This window comes from Suncus etruscus, chromosome 3 (assembly GCF_024139225.1).
Source record: "Suncus etruscus isolate mSunEtr1 chromosome 3, mSunEtr1.pri.cur, whole genome shotgun sequence".
NCBI lineage: Eukaryota > Metazoa > Chordata > Mammalia > Eulipotyphla > Soricidae > Suncus > Suncus etruscus.
Window position 1 is genome coordinate 138,629,049 of NC_064850.1, and position 22,336 is coordinate 138,651,384.

At 39.9% G+C, this 22,336-nt stretch overlaps 1 protein-coding gene across 3 annotated transcripts in view; it reads left to right on the forward strand.

Annotated features, from left to right (window-relative positions):
• The window catches only part of SPIRE1 (spire type actin nucleation factor 1), a 163,778-nt gene that overhangs the window by 128,185 nt on the left and 13,257 nt on the right, over positions 1 to 22,336 (forward strand). For 2 of the 3 annotated variants that reach the window (XM_049770041.1, XM_049770043.1), the window contains 5 exons: positions 3,541 to 3,627; positions 6,036 to 6,165; positions 12,416 to 12,457; positions 17,869 to 18,041; positions 20,568 to 20,658. In XM_049770041.1, the coding sequence (XP_049625998.1) occupies positions 3,541 to 3,627; positions 6,036 to 6,165; positions 12,416 to 12,457; positions 17,869 to 18,041; positions 20,568 to 20,658 (523 nt within the window). The remainder of the gene's footprint in view (positions 1 to 3,540; positions 3,628 to 6,035; positions 6,166 to 12,415; positions 12,458 to 17,868; positions 18,042 to 20,567; positions 20,659 to 22,336) is intronic. The other variant, XM_049770042.1, reaches the window with a different exon arrangement.

Below are 22,336 nucleotides of genomic sequence, written 5' to 3' on the forward strand. Positions count from 1 at the left end.
CTCCTCTCTCTCTTGCCATAGGCCTTCTTCAACTCACTCAGAGTTGATACGTAAGGAACAGAAAAGAAGGAGCTATGTTGTGTAAGCCCCTGGCAGGCAGATGGCAACCCTGAACTTAGAGTAGTCACATCTGGATAGCCTCAGAGAAGCACTTAATATTTTTTTCTCATTGTTAGAAATATATAAATACTTTTTTAACTTTTTTTGAGAGACCACACCTGACAATGCTCAGGAATTATTCCTCCCTCTGCACTCAGTAATTACTCCTGGCGGTGCTTGAGGAACCTTTTGGGATTCTAGGGATTGCCACATGCAAGGCAAAAGCCCTTCCTGCTGTACTATCACTGTGGCCTTCAAATTGTTTTTTAAGTGTTGGCACTTTTTAAAAATAAAATTTTAATTTTATTTCTTAATTAAAATTTTCTTTAATTTAAAACTTAAGAGTCCAGAGAGATAGCACAGTGGAAGGGCATTTGTCTTGCACGCAGCCAAATCAGGACGGATGGTGCTTTGAATCCCGGCATCCCATATAGTTCCCTGAGCCTGCCAGATGCGATTTCTGAGCACCGAACCAGGAGTAACCCTTGAGCACTGCCGGTTGTGACCCAAAACAAAAAAACAAAAAAAAACTTCAAACATCCAATTTAGTTGATGCAAAGTAGTGACATTGGCAAAAATGAAATCTGGGGCCGGAGAGATAGCATGGAGGTAAGGCGTTTGCCTTTCATGCAGGAGGTCATCGATTCGAATCCCGGCGCCCCATATGGTCCCCTGTGCCTGCCAGGAGCAATTTCTGAGCCTGGAGCCAGGAATAACCCCTGAGCACTGCCAGGTGTGACCCAAAAACCAAAAAAAAAAAAAAAAAATGAAATCTAAAAAATAAATAAATAAAAATTTAATATAATATTTAGCTAGTTAAAAACTCAATGACAAACTGATTATTGGCAACTAATTAAATTTGGGTCAAATCTTAGTTCCAAAATTTTTCGTATTCCTATAACAAGTTGTGATCATAAAGAAATATTGCTATTAAATATTTCAAAAAAGTCACCATTGACACTAGCAGAAATGACAAATTATTTATGCTTTGTTTTTGGGTCACACCCAGTGACACTTGGGTTACTCCCTGGCTATGCACTCAGAAATCACTCCAGGCTCAGGGGGACCATATGGGATGCCGGGGATAGAACCAAGGTCTGTCCTGTGTCAGCCATATGCAAGGCAAATGCCCTACTGATGCGCTATCACACCGCACCCCCTTTTTTGGGGAGGATTATCTTTATAAAATTATTAGAATATATTGAGATAATCAAAGAGTAGTTAATTTAATAGAGGGGAAAAGAAAGCATTACAGAGGGTGTCATCTCATCACTAGAAACAATAATGTTGATGGGGCCGAGAGATAGCAGGGAGGTAAGGCGTTTACCTTTCATGCAGAAGGATGGTGGTTCGAATCCTGTCATCCCATATGGTCCCCCGTGCCTGCCAGGAGTGATTTCTGAACGTGGAGCCAGGAGTGACCCCCTGAGAGCTGCCGGGTGTGACCCAAAAAAACAAACAAAAAATATGTTGATTTTTCTGGATTTTGAGCAGCACAGGGGTATTTGCCAGTTTTAAGTACTGATATTTTATTTTTTATCATGACAAGAGTTTAGGATGGTATAATTGGTAGTTTTCTGAAGGTTTTCTTTAAATTTCAAATATTTTTGTATCATATTATGCTTTAAAAAGTAAGAACAAGGGCCAGGTTGGTAGTACAGCAAGTAGGGCATTTTCCTGGCACACCACTAACCCAGGTTCAATCCTTAGCCCCCTCTGTGAACCACTGAGCATCTCCAGGAGTGAGTCCTTAGCATAGAGCTAGGAGTAAGCCCTGAGAACAGCAAGGAATGGTCCTAAAACAAGTACTTTATTTTTTTAATGTGGGGGCAGAAGTGATAGCACAGCAGCAGGGCATTTGTTTTGAACTCAGCCCATCCAGGACAAGCCTGGGTTTGATCACCAGTATCCCATATGGTCCCCAAAGCCTGCCAGGATCGATTTCTGAGCACAGAGCCAGGAGGAACCCCTGAGCGCCACCTGGGTAAAACCCAAAAACCAAAATGAATGAATGAATGAATGAATGAATGAATGAATGAATGAAAAAAATACGTATATGTATAAATGAGGACAAGGCCAGAGAAATAGTACAAAGGTTAAGGTGCTTGCCTGGCATACAACTGCATCTACAATCCTGATTCAAATTCCAGCAGGTATTATCCTAAACACTGCCTGCTTTGATTTTTTTTTTTTAAAAAAAGGTGAAGGGCCAAAGCAATAGCACAGCAGTAAGGCATTTGCCTTGCACGTGGCCAACACAGGATGGACCCCGGTTCAAATTCCAGGATCCCATATAGTCCCCCAAGCCCGCCAGGAGTGACTTCTGAGCACAGAGCCAGGAGTAAACCCTGAGTATCACCAGGTGTGCCTCAAAAACACAAACAAACAAACCAAAAAGAGTTGAAAATAGATAACCGATGCCAGAGAATCAACTTACAGGACTGGGCCTATGGGTCTGCTGTGTGTGTGTGAGCCCCTGGAGTGAGCTGCGACATGCATCCACCACAGTTGGGCCCCTCTCCAGTTAAATAAAAAGTTGAAGACAGTAGACAAAGACAAGTTCATTAAAAGTTTGTAAAACAGCTGGAGCAGTGGCACAGCAGTAAGGCCTTTGCCTTACATGCATCTGACCTAGGACAGACCGCGATTCGATCCCCCAGTGTCTCATATGGTCCCCCAAGCCAGGAGCAATTTCTGAGCGCATAGCCAGGAGTAACCCCGAGCGTCACTGGGTGTGGTCCAAAAAACAAACAAAACAAAAGTTTATAAAACATCTTCATAAAACCTTTCTCTTAGTAATTCTGTGAATTTAGTAGATACATACACATCCTTCTTACATGTGAGCTGAGTTTGATATACAAAATGTAAATTGTGTTGCTAGTTCAGTTTCCTTGGTTTTCTACAGAATTGAAAATTATGAGTAAAAGTTTTTTTTTTTTTAATTTGGGTTACACCTAACGTCGCTCAGGTTACTCCTGGCTCTGCACTCAGAAATTGCTCCTGGCAGGCATGGGGAGGGGTGGGGCATATGGGATGCCGGGATATTTGAACCAATATCCATCCTGGATTGGCTGCATGCAAGGCAAATGCCCTACCGTTATGCTGTCTCTCCTGCCCCAAGTGAAAGCTTTTTTTAAATGATAAGGTAACTTATAAACGTACTATTGTTCCAGTCAAATTTGTAATTTTAGAAATTTTGTTGAAAAAGATGTATCTCATAATATGGTTCCCAAAAAAGGATAATAGTAAAATGAACTTGGATTTTTCATCAGTGCTATTAAAACTTGCTGTCAAGCATGTACTGTTTTATTGATTTGAAATTAATTCTTTGGTAACATCAGATCATGCTTTAGTGCTTTTTAACATGTGTTGAGATGACTTTCATTAGAAATTGATAAAGATGCTCATAAAGTCACCTTAATCTTTTTTGTCTCCTTTCAGGTGAATGGTGATATTCCACCTCGGTTAAAAAAAAGTGCTCATGAAATCATCCTGGACTTTATCAGATCAAGACCTCCTTTAAATCCAGTACGTAACTTGAATTTTGGGGGTTTTTTGTTGTTATTGTTTGTTTGTTTGTTTGTTTGTTTGTTTTTTTGGGTTACATCCAGTGGCACTCAGGAGTTACCTCAGGGGACCATATGGGATGCTGAGGATTGAACCAGAGTTTGTCCAAGGTTGGCTGCATGCAAGTCAAATGCCCTACTGCTGTGCTATCCCTCTGGCCCCAGAGATATCTTTTTATTGGTGATAACATACTGAATTATTTTGCTCTGGGAAATTATCTTCTTTTTTTTTCAGTTACACATGTTTTATCTTGGGGAGCTCTTGGTGTAGGGCACATGGCAGAATCACACTTTATATTTATCACATATCAGTAATAACACATTAAAAACTAGTCTGTTTTGTTGAAATGTATGAAGCCACACAAGTTTTAATAAGGCATCTCAAAATCCAGTGCAACTGTGGATCACTCAACAACATTTTAGCCAACAATAAGCCATTTAAACAGTAGTCCCAGTGCTTAACTCCCTAACTATAGGTCTATAATGGACTATATACTATCTAGGTTTTTGTAATTAAACCCTATGACACACACACACAAACAAAATCGCCTACAGTACATATTTCCCTATCATTAAGTACCTCATGAGTGTATATGTTTTCTCTTCCTGTTCTGATATCAAATCATCTAGCTCCAGTTTTCTTTTCTTTTCCTTCTTTTTCTATTTATTTATTGGTTTTTGGGTCATACCTGGTAGTACTCATGGGTTACTCCTGGCAATATTTAGCCAATCAGGTGGTTGGGTCAGTGCTCAGCTCTGGCAGTGTATCAGTTTGAACCTCCCAGGGCCATTCCATCTCGCACAAGAAGGCCATGTGGTGGGGCTCAGACTTGTCCTTCTCCATAAAAGACATGCATCCCTCTCCTCTAAGCTTTCTCTCTGGCCTCCATTTCCTCTCTATTTCTTTTTTTCTCTCTCCAGTGAGGCAGTGCTTATCAGAGCTCCTCAGACCTATGCACCTTAATTAACTAGAAAGGAAATGGTATTCCTTTTCCAGTTTGTATACGTAATTAATGATCCATCTCAAAAATCTCTTTAAAAGAAAAAGACTGCCTAGAAACCTGATTTTTAAAAAGCAGCTTATAGTAGAGCAGAAGGATATGGGATCAAGTGAACCTGGATTTGCCACACTAGTACTATAATTTAGCAGCTATTTCTCTCAGCAACTTCATCAGCCTTCTTGAGACTTTATTTCCTCACTGTATAATAAAAATAGGGACAATTTAAGTAGGTAATGACTCACTCAGCAAAGTTGGTTTCAAACTCAATCATGGGGGAACAATCATGGGAGGAATGGCTCATTGGTAATCCCTTGCAAGCCTGAGACTGACTTTACGCAGTGAGTGGTCTGATGTGACACACCACAGCCAAGCATGCAGATGCCCAACCACATGTGAATGGCCCTTGGTCACTGTAGCCCTAGCAACAAAAGAGAAGGAAGAGCGGTTGTCATTTTATAAAAAGCAGTAATATTGGGCCCGGAGAGATAGCACAGCGACGTTTGCCTTGCAAGCAGCCGATCCAGGACCAAAGGTGGTTGGTTTGAATCCCAGTGTCCCATATGGTCCCCCGTGCCTGCCAGGAGCTATTTCTGAGCAGACAGCCAGGAGTAACCCCTGAGCACTGCCGGGTGTGACCCAAAAACAAAAACAAAAACAAAAAAAAGCAGTAATATTAAAGTGCAGCTTACATTTCATCTGACTACCTATTGTGCTTGCCTATAGGGACTATAACCTTAAGATGTTAGTAAAAGTGATGCTTTAAAATTAGCTGAGCACAGTGACTGAGAGATTGTACAAGAGGTGTGCAAGGCCCTGGATTCCATCCTTGGCACCACATGGTTCTCTGAGCAAGTGACCTCCTGAGTACCATCAGCCCCAAGAAACACTATAGCCATGCTCAAGTGCTGAATCCATCAGTTATATACCTCCAGGGCAAGCATTGATGACAGTGTGGCTGACCCCTGTTCAATTCATACTACATATGCTCTCCTGAGCAACCCTGGATATGGTCCCCAAACCATATTTTTATATATAGATATATGTATACAGATATGTGTATATACATATATGTTTGTGTCTAATTACATGAATGGAGGGCTGTGGTAAAGTTTATGCCCAAATGTATGGGACCCAGAGTTCAATCCCTAGTTTTGCCAAAACAATAAATAAGTCAAGAAGATATGACTAAATCACTGAAAAAGCTAATAATACATCCCACCAAGGAGTTGACAGTGATTTGGGAACATCTTTATTAAGTAGTGTTGCAATAATAAAATAATATCATGATACAATATAGAAGAATAGACATAAGCGAAACTTACTAAAGTCTCTAATCATGAAGTGTTATTGGTTCCTTCCAACCCCCAAGGCTTCAGCCAGAAAACTGAAACCCACTCCACCTCGACCACGGAGCCTCCATGAAAGAATATTAGAAGAAATAAAAGCAGAAAGAAAGCTTCGCCCTGTCTCACCAGAAGAGATTCGACGAAGCCGACTAGGTAAGTCTAGAGTCATCCACTTGAAAACTATGTCTTTTGTTACAATGGTGAAATGCAATTGTATAACAGTTTACAGTAAAAATAGTCCAGAGTGCATGGAGTTCTCCTTCTTTATTTGTCTGTCTCTCCCTACCTCTTCACCCTTTTACTCCTTCACATTTACTTTATATATTTGAAGTGCAGAGTAGGAAGAATTTCCCTAAATAGGACACTGAATTTTTCTTTTTTTGTTTTTGGCCATACCAGTGACACTCAAGGATTCTTCTTGGCTCTGTACTTAGAAATCATTCCTGGGGCCGGAGAGATAGCATGGAGGTAAGGCGTTTGCCTTGCATGCAGAAAGTCGGTGGTTTGAATCCGGCATCCCATATGGTCCCCCGCGCCTGCCAGGAGCGACTGCTGAGTGTAGAGCCAGGAGTAACCCCTGAGTGCTGCCGAGTGTGACCCAAAACACCAAAAACAAACAAACAAAAAAAAAAAACAAAAAAAAAGGAAATCATTCCTCAGAAATTAGACTCAGGAGATGCTGATAGGATGTCAGAGATCAAACCCAGGTTGGCCATGTGCAAAACAAATACCCTACCTGCTATACTATCACTTTGGCCTGACACTGAACTCTCTGAAAGCATTATGGAATAGTGGAATGAGCTCTGCCAATCTACTGAGTATAGTTTAAGAAGCTTTTTGCTTCTGAGTGTCATTTTCTTCATTGCCAGAGGCGAATATAAATTTTTCTAATACTTCTTCAATGTGACATATTTATATACCTAAACCACAGAGCCAATAAAACTTGAAAGCATGAGATCCAAACAGCAACAACTAAACTTGTGCCTGTTGAGGCCAGAGCCATAGTACAATGGATATGGCAATTGCTTTGCTTATCGCCAACTTTGGTTCAATCTCTGGCATTCCCTGATCACTGTCAGGGGTATTCTTGAGTGCAGAGCCAATGGTTATCTCTGAGCGTTGTTCAGGTGGCTAACCTAGGTTCAATCCCTATACCCTAGGACTCCCTATAGTCCCTGAAGCACTAACAGGAATGCTCTCTGAGCACAGAACCAGGAGTAAATCTTGAGCACTGCCCAGTGTAGCCAAAAATAAATAAGTACAAGTCAATCTTGAACCTTGATTGGAAAGAAAGAGGTTTGGGTTATTTATGCAGAGAAATTGGTTATTTCTTTAGGTATTGATTAGGATTAAGCTGGCAGAATTGACTTGAAAAGTTTCCTAATTATTTTTACAATTTTGTCCCCCACATAACTGCAAGTAGAAACCCACTTGTGGGAATAGGGGAAATGTATAACTGTTTAAATAAGAAAACTTACTCATAAATCCAGCAGCCAAAGATAATCCACTATGAATCCATTGTGTGTTATGAAATAGAGAGCAAAACTTTATGTACACTATTGTGCTCTCTCATTTAACATATGTGGAATGAACCTGTTCCCATTTTAAAGGATGTGATCCCTGTTTTTCACAGACTACTTTGTTTCCTAGTAAGTTTGAAGTTTCTATTTTACTTTTTCATTTTTAAACCATTTTTATTGTGATACTGAGATTTTCAATATTACTCATCTTACTTTTCATGAATATATCATTTCAATGCCACCAAAAAAAAAAAGCCCAAGTGTCCTAAGGACTCTTCCCACCCCCTCCTTTCACCCCCATGTTGGTTCAGTTTTATATACAAAATCTTCAGTTCCAATGACTTTGACCACTTATTGCTCTCTTACTGTGTTTTTGAGGGTGTTTTTGTTTGTTTTGCTTTGCTTTGGGGGCCACATCTGGCAGTGACCAGGACTCAACTCCTGGCTCTGTGCTCAGAGATCACTCCTTTTAGGGCTTAGGGGACCATATGGGATGCCAGGAATTAAACTTGATGTGGCCATATGCAAGGCAAATGTCTTACTGTATTACCTCTCTGCCCACTGTATTCTTTCTTTATTCCACAAATGAGAAATTTTGGGGAGGGGGTTTGGGTCACACCTGGCAGCGCTCAGGGGTAGTCCTGGCTCTACACTCAGAAGTTGCCCCCGGCAAGCTCGGGGGACTGTATGGGATGCCGGGGTTTGAACCACCGTCCTTCTTCATGCAAAGCAAACGCCCTACCGCTGTGCTGTCTCTCCGGCCCCAAGAAATTTTTTTATTGTGGAGTTGGTAATGCCTGCACACATATAGATGAATAGAGTTAATCTGAAATTCTTAAAATTGTAAATCACTGATAAGTTGATTTTTCAAAACTATCTTTTTCTAGTTATATAAAAATTTAATTTATTTGAATTACTGTAAGGACAAAATTTTGTGCATACATTAAAATTTTACATGAGCTAGATAAAATTTTACAAATATTAATTTTAGTAAGAATGAAGAGAATTGGGCCCGGAGAGATAGCACAGCGGTGTTTGCCTTGCAAGCAGCCAATCCAGGACCTAAAGTGGTTGGTTCGAATCCCAGTGTCCCATATGGTCCCCCATGCCTGCCAGGAGCTATTTCTGAGCAGACAGCCAGGAGTAACACCTGAGCACTGACGGGTGTGGCCCCAAAACAAAACAAAACAGAAAAAGAAATTGCTTCTGGAATGGGGGGCCAAATGAGACACGGGGGATTGAACCGTGGTCCATCCTAGGTCAGGTATGTGCAAGGCAAACACCTTACCGCTGTGCCACTAGTCTGGCCCCCTCCACATACTTTTTTAACTTATTGATATTTTGGATTATAAGTATAAACTATTTCTTTAAAAAAAATCTGCTAAACTGCCAGAGTGATAGCACAGTGGGTAGGCTATTTGTTTTACACAAGATCAACCTGGGTTCAATCCCCAGAAACCCAATACGGTACCCCCAAGAGTGCCAGGAGTAATTTCTGAGCACAGAGCCAGGAGTAAACCCTGAGCACTGCAGGGGTGTGGCCACAAAACCAACCAAACAAAAACCTGCTGAAACATATAAGGAAATACTTAAGATCTACTGAATTTGGGTATTAAAACTCTTGAGATAGTCGACCAGAAAACCAAGAGCAGGAGAGTCTTACTTATAGATAAGCCAGCATTTCTCTTGACTGTAGAGCTGCAGTTAATCCTCTTCCAGCCACAAAGTCTTGAGCAATTTCCGAGAATCTTGGAAATATTGGTAGAATAAGGTTTTGAACTAAAGACAACCTTGATAGGAAGAGTAAGCACTGGATATTAATAAAAGTTTTTAACAGTTTTATTGAAGTATGTTATCTACCATAAAAACTTACCCTTTAAAGTATATAGTTCTGATGTTTTTAGCATATTTAATAAATGTCCTTCAGGGCCCGGAGAGATAGCACAGCTATTTCTGAGCAGACAGCCAGGAGTAACCCCTGAGCAACACCGGGTGTGGCCCCAAAACAAAAATAAAATAAAATAAAATAAATGTCCTTCACTTTTGTTCTGGGAGCCAGGTTTTTATCCTGAAATAAATTATTAGAAAATACAGAGTTTAAATTTAAAATGATTTTGTATTTTCCCCAACTAATATTTTTTTAAAAATTTAAATCTATTTTAAAGTTCTGTCTTTAAAATATTTGTTATCTTTATTTTTAACAAGGTTTCTCCAAAGTTACCATTTTTTAATATTACTCCATTTTGAGTCTTTAAATAATTAATGTTAAGAATAATGTTTTTTTTATATAATTTTTTATTTTGAATTATGAGTACAAAAGATGCAAAGAAAGAGGATAAGGTGGGGCCGGGCAGTGGCGCTGGAGGTAAGGTGCCTGCCTTGCCTGCGCTAGCCTAGGACGGACCGCGGTTCGATCCCCCGGCATCCCATATGGTCCCCCAAGAAGCCAGGAGCAACTTCTGAGCGCATAGCCAGGAGTAACCCCTGAGCGTTACAGGGTGTGGCCCAAAAACCAAAAAAAAAAAAAAAAAGACAGAAAGAGGATAAGGTAAAGTTACAGTGGAAAGACGATTACCCATAACATAATTATCAGAAGTCCCCTTGCTGATATCTTAACTTTGAACTTTCACCAAAGAAAGCTAAGATAAATAAAACAGAATCCATGTGCAATTACTTTGTCCCTCAAGTCCCCAGATTGTAGCACATTATAATATTTCTTAACAGCACACAAGGCAATCTAAAGCCATCAAACTTACGTAACTCCTTAAACGTTAGAGGCATAGTATTTTTTACATTTCAATGTACATGCATATTAGCTTAAGTTAACCTCAAATTTTAAGTGGGTGCGTTTTAAGGATTAGAGTCAAAGGAGCACAGTAAAAACGGTGTTAGAGTGGCAATTGTTGTTTGCATAGGCCCACCAAAATATGAGAGGCATGGAAAGGAAAAACCTTGGCCTAAATACAAAGAGATCTACCCCTGAAGTTTCCTGGCATAAGACCAGCTCTAGGCCTCAGGAAAGTTATCGTTCGCTCCAAGACATTGTCCGTAGCGCCAACACACTTATCACACAGTCTCTGTTGTTGGTCTCATGTTTCTGTATTAAAGATTCTGGAATCTGCATGTCCTACATTGAAGTCATGATGTGGAGTGCCTTCTCGTTTCACCTCACCATGAAAGGGCAATGCAGGAAGCCCTGTCCTGTAAGCAGGTTGTTGTTGTAAAGTCTTCTCAGTGTTAAGGGAAGTCTCTTTTGAGCAGGACGATGTCTGAGCAGTGGTAGGGTCTTCCGTGGTAGAGGATTGCTTCCAGGTGATGTTATAGACAAACCTCACCATAAAGGGGCAATACAGCAAGCCCTGTCCAGTAAGCAGGTCATTGTTCTTGTTGTCTTCTCAGTGTTAAGGGGTGTCTCTTTTGAGTAGATCGATGTCAGAGCAGCTGTAGGGTCGTCCCTGGTACAGGAATGCCTCCGGGTGATGTTATATACAACCTTGGATGTTTTGTAAATATCTTCTGTAGATCAAGGGGTAAATGGAGAATGCCCATTTTTCTGAGGCCTGTGCCAGGTCTTTATGTCAATGTTCAGGGTGTAAGGTCTCATTGCACTACAAGATTTGTGTGTTCTCATTTCTATTAGATAAGAACTTATTGGTATGTATAGTATTTTCCCATGTTAGTGTGCCTACGCAAACAAGATATAAAGCCACGTGGTGCTATCAGATATATGGGGGCATAAGAACATTTCCAACAAGACCCATGACTTGGTTCAAACATAAGTATTAAACTAAGGGATTCTTTCACACCAAATTCCATATTGAGCAGTTCACAAAGGGAAGATAAAAAACATGGGGGGGGGGGATCATCACTGTATAAGAAAGTGTTTAGCAAAAGTTATAGCCATCAAAGAAAACACCCATAAAATGTTGAAAAGATATGTGTCCTTTTTATGCCTTTTAAAATAGTTGGGTGGGTGTTAACTCTAGAGCACCACTTTGGTCTGTGACTTAGGACTCAACAGTACTTAAGTTAGAAAGGGTAAAAAAGGAGTAATGATGATAGGAGATAAAGAAGTTAAAGAGAAATATGAACTTATGAAGGGGTATGCAAAAGGGCAGAGTACAAAATGGACATTCTGCATACATAAAAACATAATTCAATGATAGTGAGTACTATTAATGTTTCTTGTGAGAGTACTATTAATGTTTCTCGTGAGAGTACGATTAATGTTTCTTGTGAGAGTACGATTAATGTTTCTTGTGAGAGTACTATTAATGTTTCTTGTGAGAGTACGATTAATGTTTTTTTGTGAGAGTACTATTAATGTTAGTACTATTAACTATTAATGTTAGCCCCCGCGCGATTTTGAAAATGTAGACTGGACAGAGATTATCAGTGCCGGCCAAACCTCCTCCTGCTAGACTCCCGGCTCCCAGGAAGGAGAGATCCTTCAAGAAGCTGGGAGACCAGAAGTTCAGAGCCCCACCCAGACCCTCCCTAAGGAGCCGCATGGATATTGGGGGAAGGCCTAGGGTACCTTCAAGCTCCACCAAGGGACCCAACTCAACGGCTTGCCCAGGGGTGTGGCCCGGGGAAGCCCTGGAGATCGGAGCAAGGCGGCAGAGGGGTGCTGGGGTTACCCAAGTCCCGCACCCCCCCTAGGCCTGGCCAAGCAGGCCTCCGGCATGTCGGGGGCCTGCCAAACCTCCTCCTGCTAGACCTAGAATAATGTTTTTTTAATTCAGATTTTTATTCACTACCTTCTGCCTTACAGTCTGAAATGTACCACTATAGGTCTTCTTTAATTTTCCTCTTTCTACCCTTTCTGTATGTATATTTCTAAAAGCTGAAATATTCTTTTCTTATTGTTTCTCTTTTTTCAGCAACGCGGCCACTTAGCATGTCTCACAGTTTTGACTTGTCAGGTAAAAAAAGAAAAAAAAATGAAAAACACTTTCATACCTGACGTGTGTTTTGTGGTTTCTTTGAAATCCATTTTATTCATCTGCTTGTTCACACATGTCAAAAAAAGAAAATTGAAAGGCTTTTTCTAAGTCATGGTCAGTAAAATAAAACATTTTGCTTATTTGAAAACAGTGTACTCTATAAAATCTAAAATCAATTGTTGCCTACAAAGGGATTGTAAAAAGACATTCAGTACATCATACTTACTGCCAGACAATATGACTGTCCAGCCATTTAATAGTTGTGGTCTCTCATCTGCTTCTTTAAAGCAAGAATCTCAAAGCCTTAAAACAATGTTACCTTAAGAGAATGGAGGGGGGAGAAAGAAACAGTTTTGGCACTTATTTTCTAAAACAGTCAATTATTTTTAAGTAGCTAAACTAGAAATTCTCAGCTGCTTCCAATGACTCTGTGCCTTACTTAATAAGTCAGAGCTATCTTTTATAGCCCTATATGTAACTTTGTAAATAGAGATAGTCACAAGTGATTCTGAACACTAAGAGTGAAAAAAAAGATCTCTAAAGTTCTCAGTACCATGAGCTGGAGAGAAAAATAAAGCAGGTAGGATGCCTTCCTTCATGTGGCTGTTCTGGGTTTGATCCCTAACGTCCCAAATATTCCCCAGAGCTCACCAAAAGGATTCTTGAGTGCAGGGTGTGGTCCAAAAAACAAACTAAAAGTTCTCACCACAATAAAAAATACAGTGATTGTATTTATTGTGATCATTTCTTATACATACGAATATCAAATCATTATGTGATATAATTGAAATTTATGCAAATTCATGTCCATTATATCACATTACAAAAAAAGAATATGAAAACAAAAGAGTATCATAATGCTTTTGTAGTTTCATGTAGTTTAATTCCTCAGGTGAATAGTTAAGATTTAGACAGCTTTGGGGCCAGAGAGATAACATGAAGGTAAGGCATTTGCCTTTCATACAGAAGGTCATTGGGTTCGAATCCCGGCATCCCATATGGTCCCCGAGCCTGCCAGAAGTGATTTCTGAGCATGGAGCCAGGAATAACCCCTGAGCACTGCCGGATGTGACCCAAAAACCAAAAACCAAAAAAAAAAAAAAAAAAAAAAAAAGATTTAGACAGCTTCAGTTAAGTAAACAGATTTATAAGTAACTATTAATGAGTAAATTTGATTTGTAAAATCAGTCTTTCTAAATTATTTCTAAATTACAAATAAATGGGCCCGGAGAGATAGCACAGTGGCGTTTGCCTTGCAAGCAGCCGATCCAGGACCAAAGGTGGTTGGTTCGAATCCCGGTGTCCCATATGGTCCCCTGTGCCTGCCAGGAGCTATTTCTGAGCAGACAGCCAGGAGTAACCCCTGAGCACCGCCGGGTGTGGCCCAAAAACCAAAAAAAAAAAAAAAAAATTACAAATAAATGTTTCAAGTTATCTTAATCCTAGTAAGATATCTTGTTTATACTTCTTTATTTTGGAAGCTGCTATTATAAAAGTAAAATGAGATAATATTTTCTCCCAGAATATTTTTTTTTCAGGGAATTCCTCTTAAGAACTAAAGAATTGGAGCCAGTGCAATAGTACAGTGGGTAGGGCATTGGCCTTGCACGGAACTGATCTAGGTTCAAAACTGGGCATTCTCCCTGGTCCCCTGAACCTGCCAGGAGTAATTTCTAAGAGCAGTGCCAGGAGTAGTAGTCCCTGAGCACACAAATTAAAAAGTCCAATAAAAGAATTAAAACATTATAAAGCTAAAGAGTTACTACAAAGATTATGATATTTCCCTTGCATGCCACTAATTCCAGTTCTAAGAACTACCAGGAGTGATTTTTGAACACCAAAAGATGTGATCTAACCTACTCTCATATATCTCAAAAAAAGAAAATAAAAAGCAAAAAAACTAAAGAGACGTGCAGTGACTGTAAAGTAGGTAGGGCACTTACCTTGCATGCAGCCAGCCCAAAACCCACTCTCCCCCAAATATCAGGAATGACCCCAGAGCTCAGAGCCAGGAGTAAGCTTTGAGCACAGCCTGGCTTGGCCCTCCAAAAACAATTGTTTTTAAATACTAAAGAATCATTGACCTTATATACGGTTCATATTTAAAGATCCAGGGAATTCTAGTATCGTTGTACTTTGAAAACTTAATGCATATATTCCATGCTAAACTCATTTTCAGCTGTTTTATTAAATCTATTTCTTCAGTTTTTAGGCATAATTAATATTTACATTTTAAAGAACTTAAGGTATTTTATAATTTCACTACTTTTGACTGACCACTGAGGAGCCTTTTCTATTTTCTTTATCCATTTGTTTTTTTTATTAACCATTTGAAGAATAGCCTTCTAAATAATTTCATCTGGATTATCTCAGAAATGCTCTAAAGCACAAAAAAGAAAAAAAAAGAAATGTTCTGAAGTATGTTTGGAAGTATGTATTACAGACATTTTACAGCAGTCAGCAATGTTTCTGTTAAACTATACAAAAGTGACTGACTGCCTCAATACAGTGACTAAGGCTGATATAAATTAGATGCATCTAGCCAATCTAGACCATATGCTTGCACACATATACATTATATATAAAATATACTTAATATATATATATTCCTAAGTATATTTTGTGTGATTTGATGTAAGTTAATTGAGGAGTTTCATGTTGGGAAGAAAGCTTTTGGTATTTAACCTCCTGGACATAAAGAGTAACAAATAATTTTCATTTACTTTCATTATCGATATCTTTCTGTCTTTCATTATCATTTGCTATCATTTATTTTTACACTAATAAATTTCATGATTTCCATGTGTTTTATTCTCAATTTCTTGTGCTGTTTCGTTTTCATTGTTGCATTTTGACTAGCAGTTTAAAAGTTACAAATTATAAATGCAACATATCGATACATTTTTCTAACTTATATAAAAAATGGATTACATATTTTCTTTGAGTTGGAAAATTTAACAAATAAAGGGATAAACATTTAAACAATTTAAACAGTAGATACTTATATATAGAATAAGATATAATGGAATATGTACTGCTCAGGTATGTACTAAAAATTAATTTTCAGTGGAAAGTCTTAGTAGTTCATTCAGCATTGAGGTAAGTATAATTTATTTTCCATTGTGATTCTGAAATGTACTATAATATTTGTTCATCTTATTTTCTCTGATTAATTAGGCAACAGTTGAGTTATCTAACACAAAGTTATTAAACAGACTTTTTGTTGTTGTTGTTGTTGTTGGGCCATTCCCAGTGATGCTCAGGGTTTACTCCTGGCTATGCACTCAGAAATGGCTCCTGGCTCAGGGGACCATATTGGACACTGGGGATCAAACTGAGGTTCGTCCTGGGTCAGCCTTGTGAAAGGCAAATGTCCTACCACTGTGCTATCGCTCCAGACCCAAAATAGACTATTTTATATAGTCATTTTAGATTTTGAGCCTGAATCTATGTCATGTGACTTCTACGATCTAGTATTTTAAATATTTTGCTTAGTCCTAGCATGGAACCAAGGAGATAGTGCAGTTCATAGAGAGCACTTGCATAGCACGTGAAGTTTTGAGTTGTTGGGGCTGGGCGGTGGCGCTAAAGGTAAGGTGCCTGCCTTGCCTGCGCTAGCCTCGGACGGACCACCGCGGTTCGATCCCCCGGCGTCCCATATGGTCCCCCAAGCCAGGAGCGACTTCTGAGCGCATAGCCAGGAGTAACCCCTGAGCGTCACCGGGTGTGGCCCAAAAACAAAAACAAAAACAAAAACAAAAAGAAAAGTTTTGAGTTGAATCCTCAGTAGTGTCTGGTCCCTAAGTACAGCTGAATTTATTATCCCTGGTGGTTCCCAGAGTGCTTTGAGGTACTAGAACTACATTATCAGGCATTTCTAGTCTCAGCATCACACCATGGCCCGATAAGTAAACTCTTACTGAAAAATTTACTATTAGTAAAATGTTTCTAAACATACAACAACCAAAAATTTAAATTTAATTCATAATGAAGCAGAGCTTCATATGTTTCTGGCATAGCTTGCCCATGTAATATTTTCCAGGCCAAAAAAGAAAAAAAAAAGGTCCAAATAGAGAAAGTTTAAGAAGTTCTGCCTGTACTTTATATCCTCTAGTCTATGCATTTTACTATGTACTATAAACTATATAAGCTCTTTATTTTGTGCTCCATTTGCCTATATTCTTTCCTCTATACCGTTACTATATCCCTATAGTTTTCATCCTTAAAGGTGTGTTTTCTTTAACATTTTAATGGTTGAAAAACACTGAATTCTATATTCTTGCTCTATACTTCCACACTTTTTTATTGTCTTTCCACTCAGATGTGAGCTCTAAATAATCTAAATAAGCTTTATCATAAGGAACATGTTATTAATTCTTTGTGTTGATGTTAAATGTTTATATGACCTTACTGTATTTTTTGTGCCATAAGACACACTTTTTTCCCCCCAAAAGATGCTTCTTATGGAATGAATGCCACCTAGGACTGAGGCCTGAGTGCAGGGGAGGAGAGCATCTAAAAGCTATGTGCGTCTTATAGTCAGAAGCATCTTATAGAGCAAAAAGTATATGTTTATAGGAACTTAAATACTATTAGGTATTCTTGATTTCTTAAATCAAACTATTTTTAAAACTTAAAGTCACATGTCTAACCTAAGTCTTTGTATTATCATGTTCATCGACCTATTACTGCTTATTATAAGAAAATTACAACTGGGCCCGGAGAGATAGCACAGCGGCTTTTGCCTTGCAAGCAGCCGATCCAGGACCTAAGGTGGTTGGTTCGAATCCCGGTGTCCCATATGGTCCCCCGTGCCTGCCAGGAGCTATTTCTGAGCAGACAGCCAGGTGTAACCCCTAAGCACCGCTGGGTGTGGCCCAAAAAAACAAAAAACAAAAAAAAAAAAATTACAACTAAAAAGAAAATTACAACTATAGGCCTCTGGGCCTCTGGAAAATAAAGAAGTTGGAGTCAGTTATTCATAGGGTTTCTTCCAAGTTTTTTTTAATTGATTGTTGGTGTTATTTTGTTTTGGGACCACACCACCAGTGCTCAGGGATTACTCTTGGTTTGATACTCAGGAACTACTACTAGCAGTACTCAGGGTGCCACACTGGGATAGAATCTGGGTCAATTAAGTGCAAATCAGGTACCGTAGCCACTGTACTATTGCTCCAGCCTAAAAGCTTTTGTTAATAGAATCTGACAGATAATGCCAAGCACAAATGTTTACATGTTATTTTATCAAACTACTGGGCTATATTTGCATGGCATGGATATGCCACATCACCTGATCCCCCAAGGTCAGGTCCTTGAAAAGGGGCATTTGGCCCACTGATTACCTTTCTTGGCTTTAAAAAAAGAAAAAGGTTTTATATTTATTCTACTAGATGTAACTACTCCTGAATCTCCAAAGAAAACTGTGGAGCCATCTGTGGTGAATGGAGGTTTAACCCCCAAAACAAAAGAAAATGGAATTAGTGCGACCCAGCAGGTATCTGGGCAACGGAAAAAGCTCCTCAAAGCCCCAACTCTGGCTGAATTGGACAGCTCGGACTCTGAGGTGAGGCCCCTTTCCAGTCAGGACTGATCATTTTATTAATCATGTTGCTTTGCTTGTTGTACAAGAGCTTCTGTTGCACAGCCAGCAAGTTGAATTTTCTCTTACCGGTTAGTATTTTTCTCATATTTTTGTATGTTTTAGTAATAGTTAAATAATTTAATAATTATTTTTAAAACTGCAAGCAAGAATTGTGCTTTTTCATTGTTGTTGTTCATTTTTGTTGTTGTTTTCTAGCCCCTACCAATACCCCCTTGCTTAGTGTTTGCTCCTGACTGCACTCAGAAATCACTCCTGGGGCCCGGAGAGATAGCACAGCGGCGTTTGCCTTGCAAGCAGCTGATCCAGGACCAAAGGTGGTTGGTTCGAATCCCGGTGTCCCATATGGTCCCCCGTGCCTGCCAGGAGCTATTTCTGAGCAGACAGCCAGGAGTAACCCCTGAGCACCGCCCGGTGTGGCCCAAAAACCAAAAAAAAAAAAAGAAATCACTCCTGGAGGTGCTCAGGGGATTGAACGTGGGTTGGCCACATGCAAAGCAAATGCCCTCCTCCCTGCTTACTATCTCTCCAATCCCTAGAATTATCGTCTTTAATTTTTGTTGTTGTTGTTGTTTTGTTTTGGGGCCACACCCGGTAACACTCAGGAGTTACTCCTGGCTATGTGCTCAGAAATCATTTCTGGCTTGGGGGGCCATATGGGACGCCGGGGGATCGAACCTCTGTCTAGGCTAGTGCAAGCCAGGCAGACAACTTACTGTTGTGTCACCTGTTGTCTGGCCCCTTAATTTTTGTTTGTTTGTTTGTTTGTTTTGTTTTGTTTTTGGGTCACACCCGGCGGTGCTCAGGGGTTACTCCTGGCTGTCTGCTCAGAAACAGCTCCTGGCAGGCACGGTTGACCATATGAGACACCGGGATTCGAACCAACCACCTTTGGTCCTGGATTGGCTGCTTGCAAGGCAAATGCCACTGTGCTATCTCTCCGGACCCCTGGCCCCTTAATTTTTTTAAGTTATTAAACTTTGTCATCATCCTGGGTAGTGGACCAAAAACCTCACTCCTCTCTTTAGGCTCTCTAATCAGTTATTTTGCTAGAATTGAAACTAACAGAATATTCTTTTTCACTGATAGGCCTAATATCTGACCAGCATTCCATCAAAATTTATCAGACATTATTTAATTCAATAACCCCCCCCTTTTTTTTTTTGGTTTTTGTGCTGGGCCACACACACCTGGCAGTGCTCAGGGATTGCTCCTAGCTCTGTGCTCAGAAATCGCTCCTAGCAGGCTCGGAGGAACATGTGGGATGCTGGAGATTGAACCCTGGTCCGTCCTAGCTATTGTTCTGGCCCCCAACACCTTTTCTTTATTTTTATTTTTTTTTTGGGGGGGGGGCCACACAGCCAACCCAGGTTTGATCCTTGGCAACCTACATGGTCCTCAGAACTCCCCAGAGTTATCCCTAAGGGCATAGCCAGGTGTTAAGCCCTGAGCACTGCCGAATGTGACCCAAAAAGAAACTCTTAGTTTTATTTCCTTTTGACTTTCTAAAAACAAGATATTTAAAGATATCCTGCTTGTTTGATTTTCTGTACATTAATGTGACCTGCACCATGACTGGGGCAGAGGCTTTACTTACATTCTTATTTTTTTACTTTTTTTTACTTACATTCTTGATTGATTTTCTTTGCGCACAGAATGTGGAGTATGTGCTCTTATTCAAACCTTTTTTGTTTGAACTGTGTGGTTTACACAACCTTTTTTTCTTCTACAGCCAGATTAATATGTTATAACTTGCTTGAAGTTAATGCTTACCATTGTAGTTTTTAAGTGAGGCTTGAGTGATAGCTAATTTTAAAGTCACCTTAGAGAATTTTTACTGTTTATTTTACAGTTATATATTAATACCTTAAACTAGTATTCAGCTGTATTTAAAAAGATTTAAGTGGAGACACTTTGCAAATGTTTTTCTTATTGCAAACTGGTGGTAAAATTTTTGTACTAGATTTTGTATTTCATTTTGATACACCGTAAAACAAATGAAGGTTTATTACTGGTAATGGATTTATTACTTACTAATGGATTGGCTTGATAGAGGTAGTAGTAATGAACAAGACACATGTAGCTTCCCATCTATTACTTTTATAAGAGTGTTTAACAGTACTCTATATATAATATTAACCACTTGTGTGGTTAATATTGTGTGGCATGAGACATACAGAACATTATGAATATCATATCACATCTAATCATTGTAATAATTCCCTGAAAAAGATGATAGTATCACCATGTGTGACAATCATAAAACTACAGTAATTTTCTTGGTGTCATATCACAAACCTGGTGCCAGAACACAAAACCAGGCATGTCTAATTTTAGGCCCCATCTGGTTTATCTTCTACTTGCCTTAAACCTTTGACAGAATAATTTTGGTGCTTCAGGTCAAAAATAAATATTTAGCAATCAAATGTTATTCATTGGCATGAAAGCTCTAGTGTGTCAAAACCTATTTCTCTGCCCACCTCCTCTCAGGAGGAAACTCTACACAAGTCAGCCAGTAGCAGCAGTGCATCTCCTTCGCTCTTTGAAGAGACCCTAATGGACACGGTGTCCACAAAGAAGAGTAAGTATGTGTCAGATACCTTTAACACAAAAACAGTACTTTTCCTACAATGGAAAACTCAAAAGTATCTGTGATTCTTTGCAATAGAAGGAACTAACCTATAATCTCACTGATTGAGGAAAGAGATAATATTTCCCGGGAATACACAGGAGTTAGAATGGTGCCTTTCGGGCTGAGCTGGTTCTGCATGCCAGAGACCTAGGATCAGTTCTCAGCCACACACAGTCCCTGAGCATTTCTGGGAGTGACTTCCATTTGTGGTTAAGAAAAAAATTGGGCAGAAAGGAAACTTAAGTATGATAAAGTCCATCCAGCTAGCTACCATTTATATAAATGGTGAAAGCATTAAGATGCCTACTCTTGGGCCGGAGAGATAGCACAGTGGCGTTTGCCTTGCAAGCAGCCGATCCAAGACCAAAGGTGGTTGGTTCAAATCCCGGTGTCCCATATGGTCCCCCGTGCCTGCCAGGAGCTATTTCTGAGCAGACAGCCAGGAGTAACCCCTGAGCACTGCTGGGTATGGCCCAAAAAACAAAAAAACAAACAAACAAAAAAAGATGCTTACTTTCACTACTTCTATTCAAAATAGTTTTAGAAATCCTGGCCAGAGAAATTCAAGGAAAAATTAAGGACATTCAAATTTAACATGAAGGGGCCGGCGAGGTGGCGCTAGAGGTAATGTGTCTGCCTTGCAAGCGCTAGCCAAGGAAGGACCACGGTTGGATCCCCCGGCATCCCATATGGTCCCCCCAAGCCAGGGGCAATTTCTGAGCACTTAGCCAGGAAGTAACCCCTGAGCATCAAACGGGTGTGGTCCAAAAAACCAAAAAAAATTAAATAAAACAAAAACAAAAAAACAAATTTGACATGAAATAAAAGAATATAAACTATCACTATTTGGGGGGACCAGGAGGGACCATGAGCACAGACTGGGCATTGCCTCTGAAAACCCCTGGGTGTGGACTCCCAATCAAAAATTAAATAAAAAGAAAGAGGCTCAGTGGCTAAAGGTATCTGCCTTGCAAGTGTGAGATCCAACACTTGGTCCCCACATACGCATACAATCAGCCCACCTGCCTGAGCACAGTCCAAGAGACTCTGCTATTTGGTCTGCTGTGCTTAACCGCAGGGTATGGTTTCAGGAACATGGTTAGACATGCCTGGCACTACAGCTAAAGAAATGGCTATGATGTAGTCCTTGGTAAGCTACAGATGGTATGTGAGTTTGTAGTCTGTAGTGTGACCCCCCAAGTGAGCATGTTTGTGAGTGCCACAAGGACCCCCAGCAAACACCACAGCCTGCCTGTGTACTCACACTGCAGTTAAACCAGTGCTGCCTACTCAGGGCCAGCACTGGTACATGTACCTACCATTTTCAGGGTGTACCATCCCCAAAGGTACAAATGCCAAAACCAAGTGTCTACAGCCTCAGAGGGAAAGGACAGAGAGAGTAAATCATAAAGAATATAAAGGGACAATATATTTGAAAAATTGGGTCTGATTTGAGAATTATGCCACACAGAACACTTTTTTTTTTGGGGGGGGGGTGTCATTGTCAGAAATCAGATAGAAACCCAGAGCCACACAGATAAGGCAAATACTGTGCTGCTGAGCCACATTGCCAGCCCCCAGAATACGTACTATGATTTTTAAAATACTGCCTGAGACTCTACTTTTA